This window comes from Sinocyclocheilus rhinocerous, unplaced genomic scaffold (genome assembly GCF_001515625.1).
Source record: "Sinocyclocheilus rhinocerous isolate Xijiao unplaced genomic scaffold, SAMN03320098_v1.1 scaffold494, whole genome shotgun sequence".
Classification (NCBI taxonomy): Eukaryota; Metazoa; Chordata; class Actinopteri; order Cypriniformes; family Cyprinidae; genus Sinocyclocheilus; species Sinocyclocheilus rhinocerous.
Window position 1 is genome coordinate 337,438 of NW_015628684.1, and position 19,063 is coordinate 356,500.

At 38.5% G+C, this 19,063-nt stretch overlaps 2 protein-coding genes across 8 annotated transcripts in view; both read left to right on the forward strand.

The window, feature by feature from the left end:
* LOC107738084 (cytochrome b5 domain-containing protein 1-like) overlaps positions 1 to 3,889 on the forward strand; it is a 5,088-nt gene extending 1,199 nt beyond the window's left edge. Inside the window, exons 3-4 of the mRNA XM_016549759.1 lie at positions 610 to 828; positions 3,662 to 3,889. Coding sequence (XP_016405245.1) covers positions 610 to 828; positions 3,662 to 3,889 — 447 coding nt within the window. The remainder of the gene's footprint in view (positions 1 to 609; positions 829 to 3,661) is intronic.
* A 2,005-nt stretch (positions 3,890 to 5,894) lies between these two features.
* Positions 5,895 to 19,063, forward strand: part of LOC107738011 (chromodomain-helicase-DNA-binding protein 3-like) — a 56,360-nt gene continuing 43,191 nt past the window's right edge. For 6 of the 7 annotated variants that reach the window (XM_016549670.1, XM_016549668.1, XM_016549669.1 and 3 more), the window contains exons 1-10: positions 12,476 to 12,633; positions 12,712 to 12,950; positions 13,771 to 13,898; positions 13,985 to 14,114; positions 14,702 to 14,877; positions 15,103 to 15,357; positions 16,785 to 16,988; positions 17,072 to 17,289; positions 17,382 to 17,513; positions 17,628 to 17,718. In XM_016549670.1, coding sequence (XP_016405156.1) covers positions 12,488 to 12,633; positions 12,712 to 12,950; positions 13,771 to 13,898; positions 13,985 to 14,114; positions 14,702 to 14,877; positions 15,103 to 15,357; positions 16,785 to 16,988; positions 17,072 to 17,289; positions 17,382 to 17,513; positions 17,628 to 17,718 — 1,719 coding nt within the window. In that variant the 5' untranslated portion in view covers positions 12,476 to 12,487. Of the gene's footprint in view, positions 6,236 to 8,275; positions 8,419 to 9,434; positions 9,609 to 11,667; positions 11,793 to 12,475; positions 12,634 to 12,711; positions 12,951 to 13,770; positions 13,899 to 13,984; positions 14,115 to 14,701; positions 14,878 to 15,102; positions 15,358 to 16,784; positions 16,989 to 17,071; positions 17,290 to 17,381; positions 17,514 to 17,627; positions 17,719 to 19,063 lie in introns of those variants that run through there. The other variant, XM_016549674.1, reaches the window with a different exon arrangement.

Here is a 19,063-nt window from a genome sequence, read left to right on the forward strand (position 1 = left end):
TGCGTGAACATTTGGGTGGCATTATGCAAATATTTCCATATAGTGTGGTAGATATGTGGGGGCGTGTTAGAATGAGCCGTTTTAGGGGGGCGTGGCAGAGTCTTAACTTTGATAAAGAATATCTCTTTGGTTTTGAGACTTTAGTCTTTGCAACTTCAGGGATCTTATCTATGCACAATCAGCTTGTAACACTCCAAAGAGAAAGGAAAACTTGAAATCGCATCATATGACCCCTTTAATGTGCCCTTGTAATCTTTAATAAAAATTAAAAAAACACATTAATTTCCCCTCTCGTTGCAATGATCTCTTCTCTGATAAGATGTGGACCAGCAACCTGTCACTCACAAGAGATGCTAATAATGCAGAAATGCAGCAATTAGCAAATGACAATGTCAGTTCCCAAAAACAAAATAGTCTAGCTTTACATTATTTTCTCATTCGAAGAGGTGTTTCACTCAGATATACTTCACAGTAATGGAAGAAAAGAAAATCACAATTATCATCTCATGCTGACTTTAAGGGCACAATCTTCTGAATGATCAAACATTTTTTACATGATTATGGAGCTGATGTTTTTTGTTGATTCAGTGTTGTGTTTTCCCTTTTTAGATTCTTACCCATGTTGACCCATTGACTGGCTGCATTAAATACTACACCCCTAGGGTGCGCTTTTTACACACACCCCCTCCCTGCCCTCGCACTGACTGGCCCAATGACTTCGGGAAGCCGTGGTGGAAGGATAACCGCTATGAGGTTGGGTTGCTGTCTGCCAAAACACGCTGGATCCGCATTATCAACACTCTAACCTCCCAAGAGCAGAGGCTGGAGGTAGGCCAATATTAACCTGGCATAGATTTGTAGAGAGCAGAAAATGTCGATGCTGACTCATCTGCAAAATGATTTCAGGATTGTGCCTCAAAAAGTGCATATTAATTGTTTAAAGGGGTCCTATTATGCTTTTTCACTTTTTCAACTTTAGTTATTCTGTAATGTTGCTGTTTGAGCATAAAAAAGATCTGCAAAGTTACAAAGCTCAAAGTCCACTTCAAAAGGAGATATTTTATTGAACAGAAATCACTTTTCAAAAACTACAACGAACGACTCGTTTGGACTACAACGCATATTTTCCGGGATTTGTGATATCACAAATATCAACGAATGGGACGAGACCTGGTTGAGCTGCACTAGAGAAGGCAACGAGTGTTATCACTATGTCGGAGACACGCTAGCTTTCCCAAGGCAGACGAACTTAGAGTGGTTACAATCATCCGGGTTTAAATCGCGCTCAAATTTATTTGCTTTTGACGCAATATTTACACTGAAGTTCGCAGGCGGCTATGGCAAGGGCATGACATTTCCCGACCAGGCGCCGAGTGCTGCCAATCACAACACACACTGGCCCAGCTAACCAATCACAACACACACTGACCCAGCTAACCAATCACAACACACACTGACCCAGCTAACCAATCACAACACACGCTAACCAATCACAGCACACACTGGCCCAGCTAACCAATCACAGCACACACTGGCCCAGCTAACCAATCACAGCACACACTGGCCCAGCTAACCAATCACAGCACACACTGGCCCAGCTAACCAATCACAGCACACACTGGCCCAGCTAACCAATCACAGCACACACTGGCCCAGCTAACCAATCACAGCACACACTGGCCCAGCTAACCAATCACAGCACATTTCGTATTTCAGAAGGCGGGCCTTCATTTGATACAGGAACTATTCGAGCCGTTCGTGCCAGACTGCGGAGAGAGGTGTTGTAATAATGTAAAATATGTGAAAAATAATGTGTTTTTCTAACAACCTAGTATAAGAGCCTGTTCTAGTACACCCCCAAAACAAAATCAAGACTTTGTAAAAGAGCAGAATAGGACCCCTTTAAGCATTCCTGAGATAAAATGCCTGCACAGAGCACATTCCTTGTCAAATTGCACGCTTACACTGCACTGCTGCATACTGAAGAGGGCAGGGTTGCACTGCTCCATCGCTTTGTAGCTCCTCTCCATCTTTTGATTTCGTCCTCCCTCCCGCTCTTTGCATCTGATCCTTTTCCAGCTTGAAGGAAATGGACCTAATGTTAAGCCTCTGGCATTACACAATTTTTCAGACTGACCGTACTGATTCACTTGCTTCTTGCTTCAGCGTCCACCAGGCTGCATCTTAAACTCTGGGCTGAATAACCATCTGGCAGTTTTCATTCAGCCCAGATGCTTCTTTCTCTTCTTTCTATGGGCCTGTCGGAGACAAATTCCTGCCCTGTGTCTTTCTATAGGAATGCTTGTGCATTCATAAAATAAACATGTATTTGGAGTAGGGTTGCAAAGGGGCGGAAAATTTCCGGTAAATTACTTTCCATGGGAACTTCGTCTGGGGAATTTTGGAAATATTCCAAGTTTGAAATTTACCAGGAATTTACGGGAATTTACTGGAATTTATGGGAATTAATTGGAAATTTGGGGAAATTTATAAAACTATCATATATAGCCTACAAACATAAGTATTAACATTTTGTTTGATCATAGGCTCACATGCATGCAAACTAATACAAATTTAAAAATGACATTTTTGGATTTTTTGGGGGGAATCTGTGATGCTTTTTTCAGGATTTACTGATGAATGAAAACTTGTGAACGGTGTTTATTCAAAATAGAAATATTTTCTAACAATATAAGTCTTTACTATTACTTTTTATTAATTTAACACATCCTTGTTGAATAAAAGTATTAATTTATTTAAAGAAAAGATACTGACCCCAAACTTTTGAATGGTAGTGTAGTTTTAAAAAGGATTTCTATTTTAAATAAACGCTGTTCTTTTTTTTCTTTTTTTTAAACTCTTTATTCATCAAAGAATCCTGAAAAAAGAATCACAGGTAATAAAAAAAAAAAGATATTAAACAGCACAACTGTTACCAAAATTGATTATAAATAAGCATATTAGAATGATTTCTGAAGAATCATATGACACTGAAGACTGGAGTAATGATGTTTAAAATTCAGCTTTGCATCACAGAAATACATTATATTTTAAAGTATATTAAAGCAGAAAACCATTATTTTAAATTGTAATACCAGTAATACTGCGCAATATTACTGTTTTGTTCTGCATTTTTGATCAAATAAATGAAGGCTTGATGAGCAAAAGATATGCAATGTTTAAAACATTAAAATAGTAATGTTTCCGAACTTTTGACCAGTACTGTACCTCTGTATGATAACAGAAAACTGGTAGAAAGAGCATCACAGCTTGTGCTAGTTTATACCTCATAAATTGTCAATGAAATAATGCTAACTCGCTTAGATTTTTCATATCTTGATTTACTGGCTAGCTAGCTACTGTATAAAATTGTTCAGTCAGTGTGTTTGTTTTTACAATGGTATAGCCTAATTTAGTTGCACAGTATATTAACACACAGCACATGGAAGTGTTAAACAATTTTTTGTAATATTCATGTAATTTACATGAATACTTACCAAGATGGCCATTTTGATATTTTGTGCGCAGGATTTAAGAAATGATCTGTTCATGTTCTGTAGGAAACCACGGTGCATGCAGGGGGTGTGGCCTCAATATACCGGAATTTTGCAACCCTAATTTGGAGCAGCCGAATAGTTCTAAGCTGTTATTTTCTAAGCAGGTTAGCTCTGAGGAGACTCTGGATGAGATTCTCCAGCGATACCTGCGCTACAATTCCCATGCAGCAAGCTACACCTGGAAGCACAATGGCGTAAATTTGGACATGAGCAAGACCCTGAGTGAAAACGGCATCCCTGAAGAGGACGAGTTTTACTGCGGAAGCCCAGACTGTGACCTCTTCTCTCCATCCATATGTCTGTATTTCAACGACGACCTCACTGAACTCTAAAAACGCATGCTATTAATATGAACAATGGCATATAATTAATTAGAATATCACATCCACTGCGAGCCAATTTGAGCGAGAAGCATGAACGCCACATCAACTATTCATGTGTTCAGTGTTTCATCGATTCCTGTCGGTGGTTATCTTATTGCAGCTCTGTGAGCTTCATCCAATCAAATGCTGAGCAACAGAATAAAAAAGATGAATGCCAGCCTACATAATTAAACCCCTGAACCATAAAGTCTGGTGGTTGCCATGGTAATTGCTTGGAGGAAATGCAGCAGCTACTGTATTGTAGGCCACAGCGGGCTCTCAACCCTAACTAAGTAGCATTATATATGTATGCATGTACACAGAAATTATTTAATGCAGCCAACATTTCAATTTAATCACTGCTTTATGAGACTATGCCATTAACGTCTGCAAACGTGCATCTTTTTGGTAAGCGGTTTCATTTGCTTGTGCACCGTGTACTTGGTCTAATGAATTTTTTGGGAACGTTTTTGTTCTGTGTGCACAGTAAAGAACATCTAGAACAGTGGTTCTCAACCAGGGGTCTTGAGATTGCTTAAAATGATTTAAAATAAGACAAAATATGCACCAAACAGCTAAAACGCAAGATGTAAGCTGATGTCAAATTTCTCGTTTTAATTCATTCCCTCAACACCTGTTTCTATGATCTTGAGAAACCTGGATTTATGTGGAATTTTAAGTGTGATTTCAAGACCTGGAAAAGTCATGGACATTTCTATAACAAATATACATTTTTGTAGTTGCCAAGCTCAAAAACTATAGTATTAGGTAGAAACTGCTGAGAAATCACTATTTGTGTGTAAATAAAATAAGAAAAAAAATACAAAAATTTAAAAAAAAAATGTAAATCATGTATATTCATTAATAGTAATATAAGTCCTGATAAACATTCAGTTATTGATCATTCAGTTATTGCACCTGTCATTTTGGAATTTTATTACATTATCATATTTTATTTAAATATTATAAAGAAAATCTTGCTATTATAAATATAATTTAGATTATTTATATTAATATTTAAGTAAATTAATTTATATTGCACCTTCTAATATATATATATATATATATATAAATTAAAATGAAAAAGTTTGAAATTAGCATCTTTTTTTCCACAGCAAAAGTACCGGAAATATCTTGAGGTGACTTCAAATATTGTTTTTGACAATTGGAGGCCTCAGAGTCACAAAGGTTAAGATCCGCTGATTTAGATTATACCAGCCAAACAATAAAAAACTAAATTAGACTAAATATGAAAAACTGTATTTAAAGCAGGAAGAAATGGATAAAGCCTTTTTGCATCAGTACCACTTAATGGTTTGCTTGTGGGCACACCGGACTTCACAATCCAATATGTGCATTTGCAAAATATTATTGTAATTCAGCAGCTAAAAATATAAAATTATCCATTCCATTTAATTTTCCTGATAATTTATTCTATTTTGGGCGGCTCTGATAACTTGCTTTGTTTTGTCCTGAGCTCAAATAGTTAATTTTTAAGCAATGCAACATGATGTAAGTGTGGGCATGGCTGCGGCAGCGCTCCCCCCTCTAGCCAAACCTCACATCAGCCCCTTCGCTCCACATTTTATTATTTATTTATTTATCATTATTTTATTTTTTTTAGATTTGTTTTTACAAAGGTGGGGGCCTTAAAAGAATATTAAGGTGGCCATGTTTGTTAGATTCATGTTGCGCTGCGTACAGTGCGCGCGGGCGTTACTACGTGCGCTTTCGGAAAAAGCAGACAGTAACCAGGCAAGTCTGAAGCAGAGAGTTAAAGCTCACACAATAAAACGAGTTGAAATACAAGTTGCAATCAGCTATACGCCCCCCTCCAGTAACAATGTGATTATTTTTAAGGAGGGAGGGGAGTCTGAAGAGAGAGAGAGAGAGAGAGGAGGAGAAAGAGGGGGGGCGTTCTGAAATAATATAGTCAGCCATTTTTATGTAAGGGGATTTTTCTTATTGGGGGGGGCGGTTGTTAAAAAATAAATATAAGGGCGGCCATCTTTGTTTCTCTGCCTTGTAGTGTAAAATATTCCAAAACGCCCCCCACTTTTTCTGTGTCGATTTGAATATTAAATAAATATCATAATTCGGAAGGAATACACTTTTGGATCTCGCGGAACGGGGTCACCGACGGGAATATAATGTCCTCTCTTCTCCGTTCTTGTGAGGAAGATGAGGGCACAGCGGTTAATTCCGAGGAAGGAGATTTTGATGAAGAAGAAGAAAACGACGGAGACCTGGACGAGAACGCAGGCGACATAAACTCGCCCGCGGCGCTTAGAGAAACTGCAGCAAGAGCCGCGCCAGGTACCGTACAGTCCGCGGAGCGCGCGTCGGGCGCAAAAACACATCGAAACAAACGCGAATGCTCCTAAAACTGCCACAGCGACATCTGCGCTAATGCACACTTCAGTCTGGCTCCTCTAAATTGGCGTTTGCTTTATTTATCCGCGTGCATTTCGGCAGAGAGTTGCATAGAGTTTGGCTAAAGTTGACCGATCCCCCTCTCTCTCTGTCCCGTCTGTGTCATTCATCAGGTCTGTCATATGATGGTGCTTTCTCATCTCCAGCTGTGATCCGACAAAGGATCACTAAGCCGCCACTATGTCCTTTTTTGTTTGCCCTGAAGGTTACAGACGTGGCACTTGAGCAGATAAAGAATAATATGACAATGCATTGATCTAAAGAGGCGTGAGCGTCAGGACTACCGCTTTGATCGTGACAATGTAACGTTAAATAAACTTGACCCGACCCACTGCCGCCTGGTTCAGTACAGGGCAGAGATCTGTGTGCTGCGATGCTTTCACTTTGCAAAACGCCAGTTTGTTCGCTGTCAGCAGCCCTCGGGCTGTTTTGAGTGTGGGAATATGTCAACAAAGCGCTAAATTATTATGTATATCTATGGCATAACATCAACAAGATAGTGAGGAGTCAAGAGTTTCCACTATTCAGTCGATCAATGCGCCACACAGCATGAAATGCCTCAAAGCTTAGTTAATTGCATTGTTTTGTAAGATTTTACTTTTAAAAACAACTTATTATTTCTAACTTTTATGTCACTCTGCAACTGTGCTGATGTTTGTGGTCATATTTGGGGCCTCGTTTGGTGCGTAACCGCTGTCTCGCGCATTCCCACAGTGCGCATGAATCGATTAGCACGCGCGTCCCGTCTAGACCCCGCGACCTTCAGCTGCGGTTCATCTGGTGGTCTGCTCCCCGGGTGCAGGAGTTCACGACGAGGGGAGCATCAGCTCGGTTCGCGGCCTCTCGATCACCGAGCCCCGAGTGCGTGCTACTGCCGCCCCTGGTTGCAGCGAGCGGGGAAGAAGGGCTCTGCCAGCGCGCGTCAGCAACAAAGACACAATCACATCTAACTCGTTTATCGCAGCGCAGTGGAGATAGTTCTAATCTGCGATGTTAAACATGACATGCTGCATTTATACAAACAAGCTGTATCAGGGTGAATGGAACAGTGTAAAAAGTGAGAAGGTGTACTACTTGTTACCGTGAGGAAGTATTTCTTATCTTATCTTATTATATGACTTATTTGGTGTCAACTAATGTAGTCAGGTTGATTTAGTTATATTAAATTATATTCTGGACTTGGTAATATTATTACCAAAATGTACTTTTGAATTTAAACAGGCTAAGAAATAGCTGTTCACGTGTTCTGCACAGAGCTGTATGCTTTAAATGAAAGAACAGACTGGATCTGAACGATTTTACATGGCTGCTGTAAATAGTCACATGACTAGAGCTGTTTAACTCTACTTTGCCCCTCTGAAAGATGATGTCTGTGTCAAAGCGCCTTTTATGGAAGCGTGTCAAAATTGTCATAATACAGCTACCTTATTTGGAATATGTAATGTTAACCATTTTTAGGTGACCTGGCTGTGTGTTTAAAGAAAAAATATTTTGAACATTTTGTGAAAGAAGAAAAGTGGGTTGCTGCATCATTTAATTATTCCTTAAATATTTTTACTTAAAGTAATTTCTTCAACAAACACAGTGACATGAAATTCTCATCTTATGGAGCGCTGCATACAATATTTATCATCGTCTTAAAATTCACTCCGTAAATAGCTTTCGGAGAGTCATTATTAGGTCATGTAGATAATCATGTTTGTGAGATTAATTCATTAAGTCCTACAGCTTAGTTCAAGTCAGAAGTGGAATGACTTATATTTCCTGTGCGACGGTCTCGGTCTACGCACCGCTCGTGCTGTTCAATAATTGAAGTGGGAAATTATTTGAAAGATACCTCAGAGGGTTTGCATAGAATTATGGTCACTTTCATTTCGTCAGTCCTCGCATGTTCTCTCATTTCCCTGCATCTTTCTCACTTAGATGATGGAGACGACATTGGTGAGACATTGGACAGGGACAACCTGGGGAAAAAGAAACGAGGCCCTACAAAAAGGAAAGAGACGAAAAAGAAAGACAAGGACAAGGAGGGGAAGATGGCCAAAGCACGCAAGCGCAAAAAAATAGTATGTTGTTGATGCGTTTTTTCTCTCTTAATGTTGAAGTGCATTTTTTAAAATCAAACCTTTATTTAAAGGGTTAGTTAGCCCAAAAATGAAAATTCTGTCATTAATTACTCACTCTCGTGTTGTTCGAAACCCGTAAGACCTTCGTTCATCTTCGGAACCCAATTTAAGATATTGATGAAATCTGAGGGCTCTCTGACCCTCCCATAGACAGCAAGGTAACTACCACGTTCAAGGTCCAGAAAAGTACCAAGATGATCGACAAAGTAGTCCGTGTGACATCAGTGGTTCAACTGTAAAGTTACGAAGCTACGAGAATACTTTACCCAATCTTACGAGAATACAAAAATAACAACTTTATTCCACATTTTCGTCTCTACTGGGTCACTTGTGAACGCGCGTTCACGACAGTATCATGACACAAGCGTGTGGCGGTGCCGGCGCTGACCCAGATCCGGCGTGATGACGTCATACAGTAGAGACGAAAATGTGGAATAAAGTCGTTATTTTAGTTTTCTTTGCGCAAAAAAGTATTCTCGTAGCTTCGTAACTTTACAGTTGAACCACTGATGTCACACGGACTACTTTGTCGATCATCTTGGTACTTTTCTGGACCTTGAACGTGGTAGTTACCTTGCTGTCTATGGGAGGGTCAGAGAGCCCTCAGATTTCATCAAAAATATCTTAAATTGTGTTCCGAAGATGAACGAAGGTCTTACGGGTTTGGAACAACACGAGGGTGAGTAATTAATGACAGAATTTTGAACTAACCCTTTAATAGTAATTTGCAAACTGTCAAATGATTATTAATCAAGCTACAAATTTAATTGCAATAAATCATGTATGTCAATATTTTCTGAAAAGGGCCCATTGAATGGAGATAATTATTAAGATAATTGCACTAATTTAAATTAGTTAAATAATTTTTATTGTTAATTTTTTTTAATGAATGCATTATAGTGACCGTTCTAATTGTTTGTTCTGAAGCTTCGGTTTTATGTCTCTGTCTCTTGCAGGACAGTGATGTAGAAAGAGACTCAGAGCCGGACTATGCCATGAACTCTGACAGTGCTGCCAGTGATTATGGAGGAGAGAAGAAAAAGAAGAAGAAACACAAGGACAAAAAAGAGAAGAAAACCAAGAAAAAGAAGAAAGAGGATGAAGACAGCACACACGAAGAGACCACAAAGGTTATTCTTTAGCACTTTCTATGCCTTCTCTTGCTCTGCCTGCGGAGTTGCATGCTATTTCCCATCCGCTTTGCTGATACAGGTTGTCTGCTTCTCCTTATTCTCCTCTGTATCCAAACCAAACACGATCATCTCATTATAAAGTGTAAAGCTGAATTAGTTTACCTAACTTAGAGTGGTAAAACTGTTTTGCTGTAGTTGGTATTCATGTTTTGGGTTTAGTTTTTGGTGAACTTGGACCCAAATGAAATTAAGCAAGTTCTCCCAAGCAAATCAGTATTTTAAATAATTACATACAAATCTTAAAAAGGAGTTAGTGGGTACTAGGTAATTTTATTAAGTGTACTCATTAAAGAAATAGTTTACCCAATCATTTGCTGAAAATTGACTTGAAATTTGGCTTTACATCACTTGCTCACCAATGGATGCTCTGCAGTGAATGGGTGCCGTCAGAATGAGAGTCCAAACAGCTGATAAAAACATCATAATATTCAAAACTCCTTACCCATGAAGCATGCTTTATTAGATTGTGCTCTGCGAAAATATTTATTACTCAGTTAACACTTTTGAAGAAATTTAAATTAAACCAAATACAGTTTTTACTGAAAAGTCTTTAGCAAAAAGATTTTAGCAAAAATAGATAGTAAAAAACCGACATAGTTTTACTATAAAGTTTTCTTGCAATGAAAATAGCCACAGAAACTGGTGTGCCGTTAAAAACAAACAAGCAAACATCACAATAATCCGCATATAATCCATATGACTCCAGTCCATCAGTTAACATCTTGTGAAGTGAAAATCTGTGTTTGTAATAAATTCATCATCATTTCTTTTTTAACATTGATAAAATAGGAGTCCTCTATCCATAATATTGCTTTTGTCCAGTGAAAAAGCTGAATCAAAAAAGAAGAAACAAATTCTTCTACATCTTGGATGAACTGAGGGTTAGAACATGTCCAGTAAGTTTTCATTTTTGGGTGAACAATTCACATAATAACTCCCATTAACCCAGATCTAGGATTAAAGTATCAATTTTTTATGGAATTATTTAAAATATATATATTTGTATGGAAAGAACTTGCTTAAATTCAACAGGGTCCAAGTTCACCAGAGGAAAACGAATCACCTTAACACTGACTTATTACAAAACACGAATACCAGCTCCAGCATAACAACAGAGTTCAAACCCATGATAAATTCCCTTGATTTCACCAAGCATACAGAATTAAATTATTCAAGTACAAGGGCCAGTGGGTGTTCCCCACTGCCTCCATTTTGATCATTTTGAATTAGTTATACGTAGGATTTAATAGATTTTAAACCAATGTTTTTTTTGTGTTTTTTTTTTGTTAATGGCAACTTTACGATATACATGGAAACAGTATCATGATTACAACTAGTAAGAATAGCAGAATATTAGGGATAATACACCCAAAAATGAAATTTCGGTCATCATTTTCTCACCCTCAAGTTGTTTCAAGTTGATTTCTCTCTTCTGCTGAACATAAAAGAAGATATTTTAAAGAATGTAACCAAACAGTTTCTGGTCCTCATTGACTTCCACGTTATGTTTTTCATGCTGTGAAAGTCAGTGGGGACCAATAATTGTTTGGTCACTCACATAATTCAAAATAGCTTCTTATATGTTCAATAGAAGAGAGAAATCATACAGGTTTAAAATTAAATGATGACAGAAATGTCTTTTCTATCCCTTTAATACATTTAATAATAGCTGTTAGTATTTACAGTGTACCAAAAGATGAATCGCTTTTTTCTGCTGAGCTGATGTTAGTACTGTATATGCAAGAAATTTCCCTCAATATAATGTGTTTGCAGACAAAAACCTCACACATCATCAGAGGTTCTTCTCGCACTTGCACACAGAAATTATGAAAGATTGACAAGTACAAACTGTGACATGGTGTTTCTAGCTGTTGCATGTCCATGATAATGTACAACACACATAATTACTGATCCAGTTAACATGTAGTGGAGTCTAGGGCAGATATCTATTACTCATCCACACTATGACAGCCATATGATGAAGCCTTTCTTCCAGCCGGTAGAGATGAAAACGTCGGCCCAGCTGGCTAGGGAGTGGGGACTGGAGGATGTCGATCACACATTCACAGAAGAAGATTACCGCACACTAACCAACTACAAAGCCTTCAGCCAGTTCATGAGGTACTGACCTGCACCAGAGGATTCATACATTGTAGTTTTTTTGCAGCAACATATCTGTAAACATATGATCCTCTGCAGACCCATGATTGCCAAGAAGAACCCTAAAATCCCCATGTCCAAGATGATGACCATTCTGGGGGCCAAATGGAGGGAGTTCAGCTCCAATAATCCATTTAAAGGCTCGGCAGCTGCCGTCGCTGCTGCTGCAGCCGCCGCCGCAGCAGCCGTTGCTGAGCAGGTCTCCGCAGCAACAGCCTCCCCTGAACCTCCACCTCAGCCATCTTCAAAATAGCTTCTTATATGTACAATAGAAGAGAGAAATCATACAGGTTTGAAATTAAATGATGACAGAAATGTCTTTTCTATCCCTTTAATACATTTAATAATAGCTGTTAGTATTTACAGTGTACCAAAAGATGAATCGCTTTTTTCTGCTGAGCTGATGTTAGTACTGTATATGCAAGAAATTTCCCTCAATATAATGTGTTTGCAGACAAAAACCTCACACATCATCAGAGGTTCTTCTCGCACTTGCACACAGAAATTATGAAAGATTGACAAGTACAAACTGTGACATGGTGTTTCTAGCTGTTGCATGTCCATGATAATGTACAACACACATAATTACTGATCCAGTTAACATGTAGTGGAGTCTAGGGCAGATATCTATTACTCATCCACACTATGACAGCCATATGATGAAGCCTTTCTTCCAGCCGGTAGAGATGAAAACGTCGGCCCAGCTGGCTAGGGAGTGGGGACTGGAGGATGTCGATCACACATTCACAGAAGAAGATTACCGCACACTAACCAACTACAAAGCCTTCAGCCAGTTCATGAGGTACTGACCTGCACCAGAGGATTCATACATTGTAGTTTTTTTGCAGCAACATATCTGTAAACATATGATCCTCTGCAGACCCATGATTGCCAAGAAGAACCCTAAAATCCCCATGTCCAAGATGATGACCATTCTGGGGGCCAAATGGAGGGAGTTCAGCTCCAATAATCCATTTAAAGGCTCGGCAGCTGCCGTCGCTGCTGCTGCAGCCGCCGCCGCAGCAGCCGTTGCTGAGCAGGTCTCCGCAGCAACAGCCTCCCCTGAACCTCCACCTCAGCCACCACCACTTCGCAAGGCCAAGACCAAAGAGGGCAAAGGTGAGAGGTCACAGAGCATGTGCAGCTGTATGGGTTTCAGTACAGGACTTGTTAATTCATTTTGTTATATAAACCCACAGCATCAAAAATATATGTTTTGGTAGGACTGATGGCAGCTGATGGTAGATTTGACAGTGATTTTTTTTAAAAGACACAACAGGTGTTAAAGGAGAAAATGTAACTAATAGATAACACTATACTTTCCCCAGTTTATTAATCACAGTACGTTAAGACAATTGTTTTGTATTACAGGTTTATTGAAATGTTGTTTTTAAATATGCAAATGAGGCACTACCTTTTTTAAGTATGCATACATTTGCATACAGTTCGAAAACTGAAATCTGAACTTAATTAAATCTGATAAAGCCATGTTTAGAATTCTTGTTTTCTTTAAAAAAAAAAAATTTCAAAATTCCTGAAAATTGTACTTAAAATTTGGGTGTAATAAGGCAATATATGACAACTCAAAATTGCATGGGTCAGAAACAACAAAAACAATAACTATATTATTTAATTTAATGTGGAAGGGCCAGTGAATATTTTGTCAGGCCAAGTAAAAATTTGAAAAAAAAAGCCCTGTAGAGCCCTGCATGCTCATATCCCATATTTTTACATTAAGGTTGCCTTTGCACTCATTTGAAGTTAATATTTAATTAATTACATTATTAAATGTAGTTTTATACATATCTCCAAATGTATATTCATAATGCCTAAATACACCTAAAAGCACTTTAAACATTTAATTTCAGTGTTTAGTGATTTATTTTTAATGCAAAATACTGTTTAATTTTAATATTGCCTATTTATTGGTTTTCGTCAGGTCCTGGCTTTAAGAAACGCAGTAAGAGTCCTCGTGTCTCAGATAAGAAGAAGCCAAAGCCCAAGAAAATGGCTCCTCTGCGCATTAAACTGGGAGCGCTTGGTAACAAGAGGAAGAAGAGCAGTTCGGTGAGAGTTTGTGTGTAATACGTGTGCACATGAATGTGTGTTGGGTGCAGTGGTTCTGTTTGATCTTGTGTGTGGTTGTAATGCAGAGCGAGGAGGTGGATGAGGATGATTCTGAGCAGGAGAACTCCAGCGTTCACAGTTCTTCAGTCCGCTCTGACAGCTCGGGACGGGTCAAGAAGAACAAAAGGGGTCGCCCGTCAAAGAAGAAGAAAAAGGGTGAGACGTTTACTTTTCCTTATTGTATTGGATCTGTCTTTAAAAACTATGTCTTAACCATCTGATGTATGAATTCTATAAAAAAACTCCTTTTGACATGAAAACAAGAATGTAATCTTATCTTACCCAATCTTTTCCCCTCCAAATTTATTCATAATTTTTCAAAACTGTTCATTGCAATTTAAAGTTTCTTGGTTCACCACTATAGAATTAAGGTAAGTACAAAAGATAATCGCCCATGGTGGTTTGGATGTACACCCTTAAGGATACTCATGGCGAAGTTCTTTTTTTCTTTGCTTAGGGGTAAGAAGTTGTTTGAATACCTTTGTAGCTGTATATCGATGCTGCCCACGTTGCTGACAGCGATGTTTAGATGAAAATGTAAATATGGGCTGCTCACTTTCCTCTCAAAAACTAAATAAACACACAACAAAAATGACAGTGGTGAGAAAACAGTAGTTAAGAAAGCATCTGATCATAGCAATGTGCATATGTTTGCACCAGCTCTGTAATTCATGTAAAAAAAAGCGGAGCCCCAGAGCACACCTACCTGTTACTATGTGATATGTGGTATGTCTGTTTCTCAGTGCTGGGTGATGAGGATGGCGATGGCTATGAGACTGACCATCAGGACTACTGCGAGGTGTGTCAGCAGGGAGGAGAGATCATTCTTTGCGACACCTGTCCCCGAGCGTATCACCTGGTGTGCCTTGAGCCTGAGCTTGAGAAAGCCCCTGAGGGCAAGTGGAGCTGCCCTCACTGCGTGAGTCACATCCACCCAAACCTACAGAACTACAGACTGATTTTAAACTGAAACCAGACACCATTTGATACTTTTTCCACATTTTTATATGAGAAGGTTATCAAAAACATCAAAAATTGTTGTCTTGGATATAATATGAGATGAAACTGAATTTTTCAGTTTGTTGTTCCTGTATTTCATCCTTGGGTTCTTCATTGTAATTAAAGTGCATGGTTTTTTTTTCAGGAGAAAGAAGGGATCCAGTGGGAAGCAAAGGAAGAAGACTTTGAGGACTTTGAAGAAGAGTGTGACGATGTCCGGGATGTGGAGGCAGGGCTGGGAGGAGAGGAAGAAGATGATCACATGGAGTTCTGTCGCGTGTGTAAAGATGGAGGAGAGCTGCTGTGCTGTGACTCCTGCCCGTCATCCTATCACATTCACTGCCTGAACCCCCCACTGCCCGAGATCCCCAACGGAGAGTGGCTCTGTCCACGCTGCACTGTGAGTAATTTTATGTCACAGGACTTAATGTTTATTTCTTTTTGTTGTATTGGAAGTCTCTTAAAAACAATGCATTCATCACTGATATTTTCTAGTGTTCAAGTGTCTTTTATGCGGATTATTTTTTTTCCCATATCTCAGACCCAAACATTTTAAACTAAAATTTAAAACTATGCTAACAGAAACATAAACCATATCAATATTTATTGTGAAATAAATGACTTACTGACCCATAGTTGTGGAGTAAACCACAACAAACTATTTTGGCCCTAATAAAGTTTTTCCAAAAGTTAGTGTACTTGGTTACCATGGAGACAGCACTGTCAGTGAAGAGCATGCTTGAGATGAAATATGAGACATGTGATGTGTGAAGAAAAGAAAGAAATGCAAGGTAAATATCACTTGTTGTGAACAGAATGTTTGTAATTTTATTTTCAGTCAAGGTGGAATTTTGTTAAATTATGCAAAAATGTGTGAAAATATTATTTTATTGTGGGTATTTAGAATACATAAAATGTTAGGAATAAATTACATCTGTGTATTTACGTTTATATACAGTATATGTGTGTGTGTGTGTGTGTATATATATACACTGAACAAAATTATAAACGCAACACTTTTGTTTTTGCCCCCATTTTTCATGAGCTGAACTCAAAGATCTAAGACTTTTTCTATGTACACAAAAGGCCTATTTCTCTCAAATATTTATTACAAATCTGTCTAAATCTGTGTTAGTGAGCACTTCTCCTTTGCCAAGATAATCCATCCACCTCACAGGTGAGGCATATCAAGATGCTGATTAGACATGATTATTGCACAGGTGTGCCTTAAGCTGGCCACAATAAAAGGCCACTCTAAAATGTGAGCCTAAGGCACACCTGTGCAATAATAATGCTGTCTAATCAGCATCTTGATATGCCACACCTGTGAGGTGGATGGATTATCTCGGCAAAGGAGAAGTGCTCACTAACACAGATTTAGACAGATTAGTGAACAATATTTGAGAGAAATAGGCCTTTTGTGTACATAGAAAAAGTCTTAGATCTTTGAGTTCAGATCATGAAAAATGGGGGCAAAAACAAAAGTGTTGCGTTTATAATTTTGTTCAGTGTATTATATATATATATATAGCATTTTATGTATTTTTAATACACACAATCAAATAATATATAAAGTATATAAATAGAAGGATTGATTTAAGATGAGCTTAGTTGAGGTAAGTGAGTTTACTTGTGCTGATTTTAGTTTGATGCAAAATTAGTTTTGGCTTGAGAGTTTGTTTTGAGCGGACTAAGTAATTTATTAGGTTACTTCAGGAAAATAGACTTGCAAATTTTAATTTGTAATTAATGCATTACAAATTCCTCAATGATTAGTTTAGTGGAAATATTTCATATGATCTGCAACTTCTGTTGTTTGTTTTTCAGTGTCCACCAATCAAAGGGCGAGTGCAAAAAATTCTGCACTGGCGATGGGGTGATCCCCCCCCCCCTGTTCCTGTCCCTCCACCCCCAGACGCACCCCCTGATGCACCGCCCCCTCCGCCTATGAAGGGTCGTCCAGAGAGAGAGTTCTTTGTGAAGCTCGCAGCACAGTCCTACTGGCACTGCACCTGGATCACAGAGCTACAGGTGCAGTTGTAAGACAGTATGAGACAGACATAACTGTTAAAGGACATACAGACATTTCCCTATCCATATCTGTCCTTCCTCAGCTCGAGATCTTCCACTCTGTGATGTTCCGGAACTATCAGAGGAAAACGGACATGGACGAGCCGCCCAGTCTGGACTACGGCTCTGGGGGAGAAGAGGATTCTGGGAAGAGTGAGAAGCGGAGGGCCAAAGACCCTCAATACGCCATTCTGGAGGAGAAGTACTACCGATATGGCATCAAGCCTGAGTGGATGATAGTGCACAGGATAATCAATCACAGGTGTGTGTTTTTTGTGTATATATACGACATACTGTATATACGAATAATTTGGACTGTCAGAATATTATATATGTTTGTATGTGTGTGCACAGTATGGATAAGAAGGGCAACTACCACTACCTGGTCAAATGGAGAGATCTGACCTATGACCAGTGCACCTGGGAGAGAGAGGAGCTGGACATCCCTGAGTTCAGTGCGCACAAAACGGTGTACTGGAGACACAGGTGCAGTTATGCATAGATGTTTCAGAAAACTGTCACAAGGGTTTGAATCTTTGTTTTCTAGCAATGCATTTTGGATGATGGAATAAGCAGTGTTTTGTTCTTTTTTTCTCACAGGGAAGAAGTGATGAAGGAGGACCCAGAGAAGCCAAGGAAGATGAGGAGGAGAGAGGAGAATGATGACGCTCCAAGCACGCCTGTTAATGATGTTGGTGTCACCCTTTTCTTTTATTCCAGTGGTTCAGGAATAATATTTTTAAGGCCAAGTAAGATTTTTACTAAAGTGTGTGGTTAAGTCAAACAAGTACAGCTTAGTCAGAATGGTGTTCCTCCAATTTTTTATCAGCTAGTCATCTATTTAAACATAATGTATGATGTTATTTTTTTAAATAATATTGGTAATATCCTGTAGTTAAGATAAATCATGCTGCTGCTAGACCAGTGCTTCTCAGCCAGGGTATGAGGATATAATGAATTATTTCATTGAATTATTATTAATATTTTAATATTTTAGTAAATAAAATTTATATTAATGAATAGGTTATTAATATTTGAACTGAAATCTTATGAAAACTTGTGTAATCACAAAATTAATTGTGGTTAATTCATTTAAAGGGGTCATATGATGTTGCTAAAAAGAACATTATTTTGTGTATTTGGTGTAATGAAATGTGTTTATGCGGTTTAAGTTTCAAAAAACACATTATTTTCCACATACTGTATATTATTGTTTCTCCTCTATGCCCCGACTTTCTGAAACGCGTCGATTTTTACAGCTTGTAACACTCCAAAGAGAAAGGAAAAATTTAAATCGCATCTTTAATATATCAGTACTCACATTTTCTGTTAATGAAAAAAACCTTTAAATCAAGCAGTTTTTTTTTCATAATAACATCAGAAATATTTTATACAGTATGGGGGATGGGAGGCCTGTGAATCAAAAAGGTTACTGGCACTTTAGCAGGAAAAAAGTAGCATCTAAAAAGAAACATACAACAAAATGATCATATTTAGAAAGAATTTCACTGTCACAATGTAGCACATTAATATGCAAATTTTGCAGTTCAGTTCAAACCTGCCTTCATAAAAACAAGCATCTAGTTGCTTACATAATTTGAGGCCAGACATAACAATAACTCACCATTTGTTGATCGGTTCAGTTGTCTGCTGCTTTCTTTTCAGTGTTAATTGTATAATAAATTGTGGCATGCGATGTTGCCAATGCGCAGCATCTCAAATATTCATGTCGTGCATTGCAGAAATATGTAGGCCAGTGGTCGCCAACCCGTCGATCGCGATCTTTAGATCTTTATCACTGTCCCAGTAGATCCCGAAAAAACCCCAGTAAAATAAGTACAAAAATGCATTACTGATTTCTGGGGTTATATTAATGTATCACTGAAGGGAACTGTCTTGAGAAAAGTTTCGATAGCAATGGCATTTTCTTCTCCGTATAAAGCGCAACTCTGCTTTGTTTACAGCGGTAACCAAGGAAACGCTATAGTGCGGTCGGTTCATAATAAGCAGTGTTGCCAAGTCCGCGGTTTTCCCGC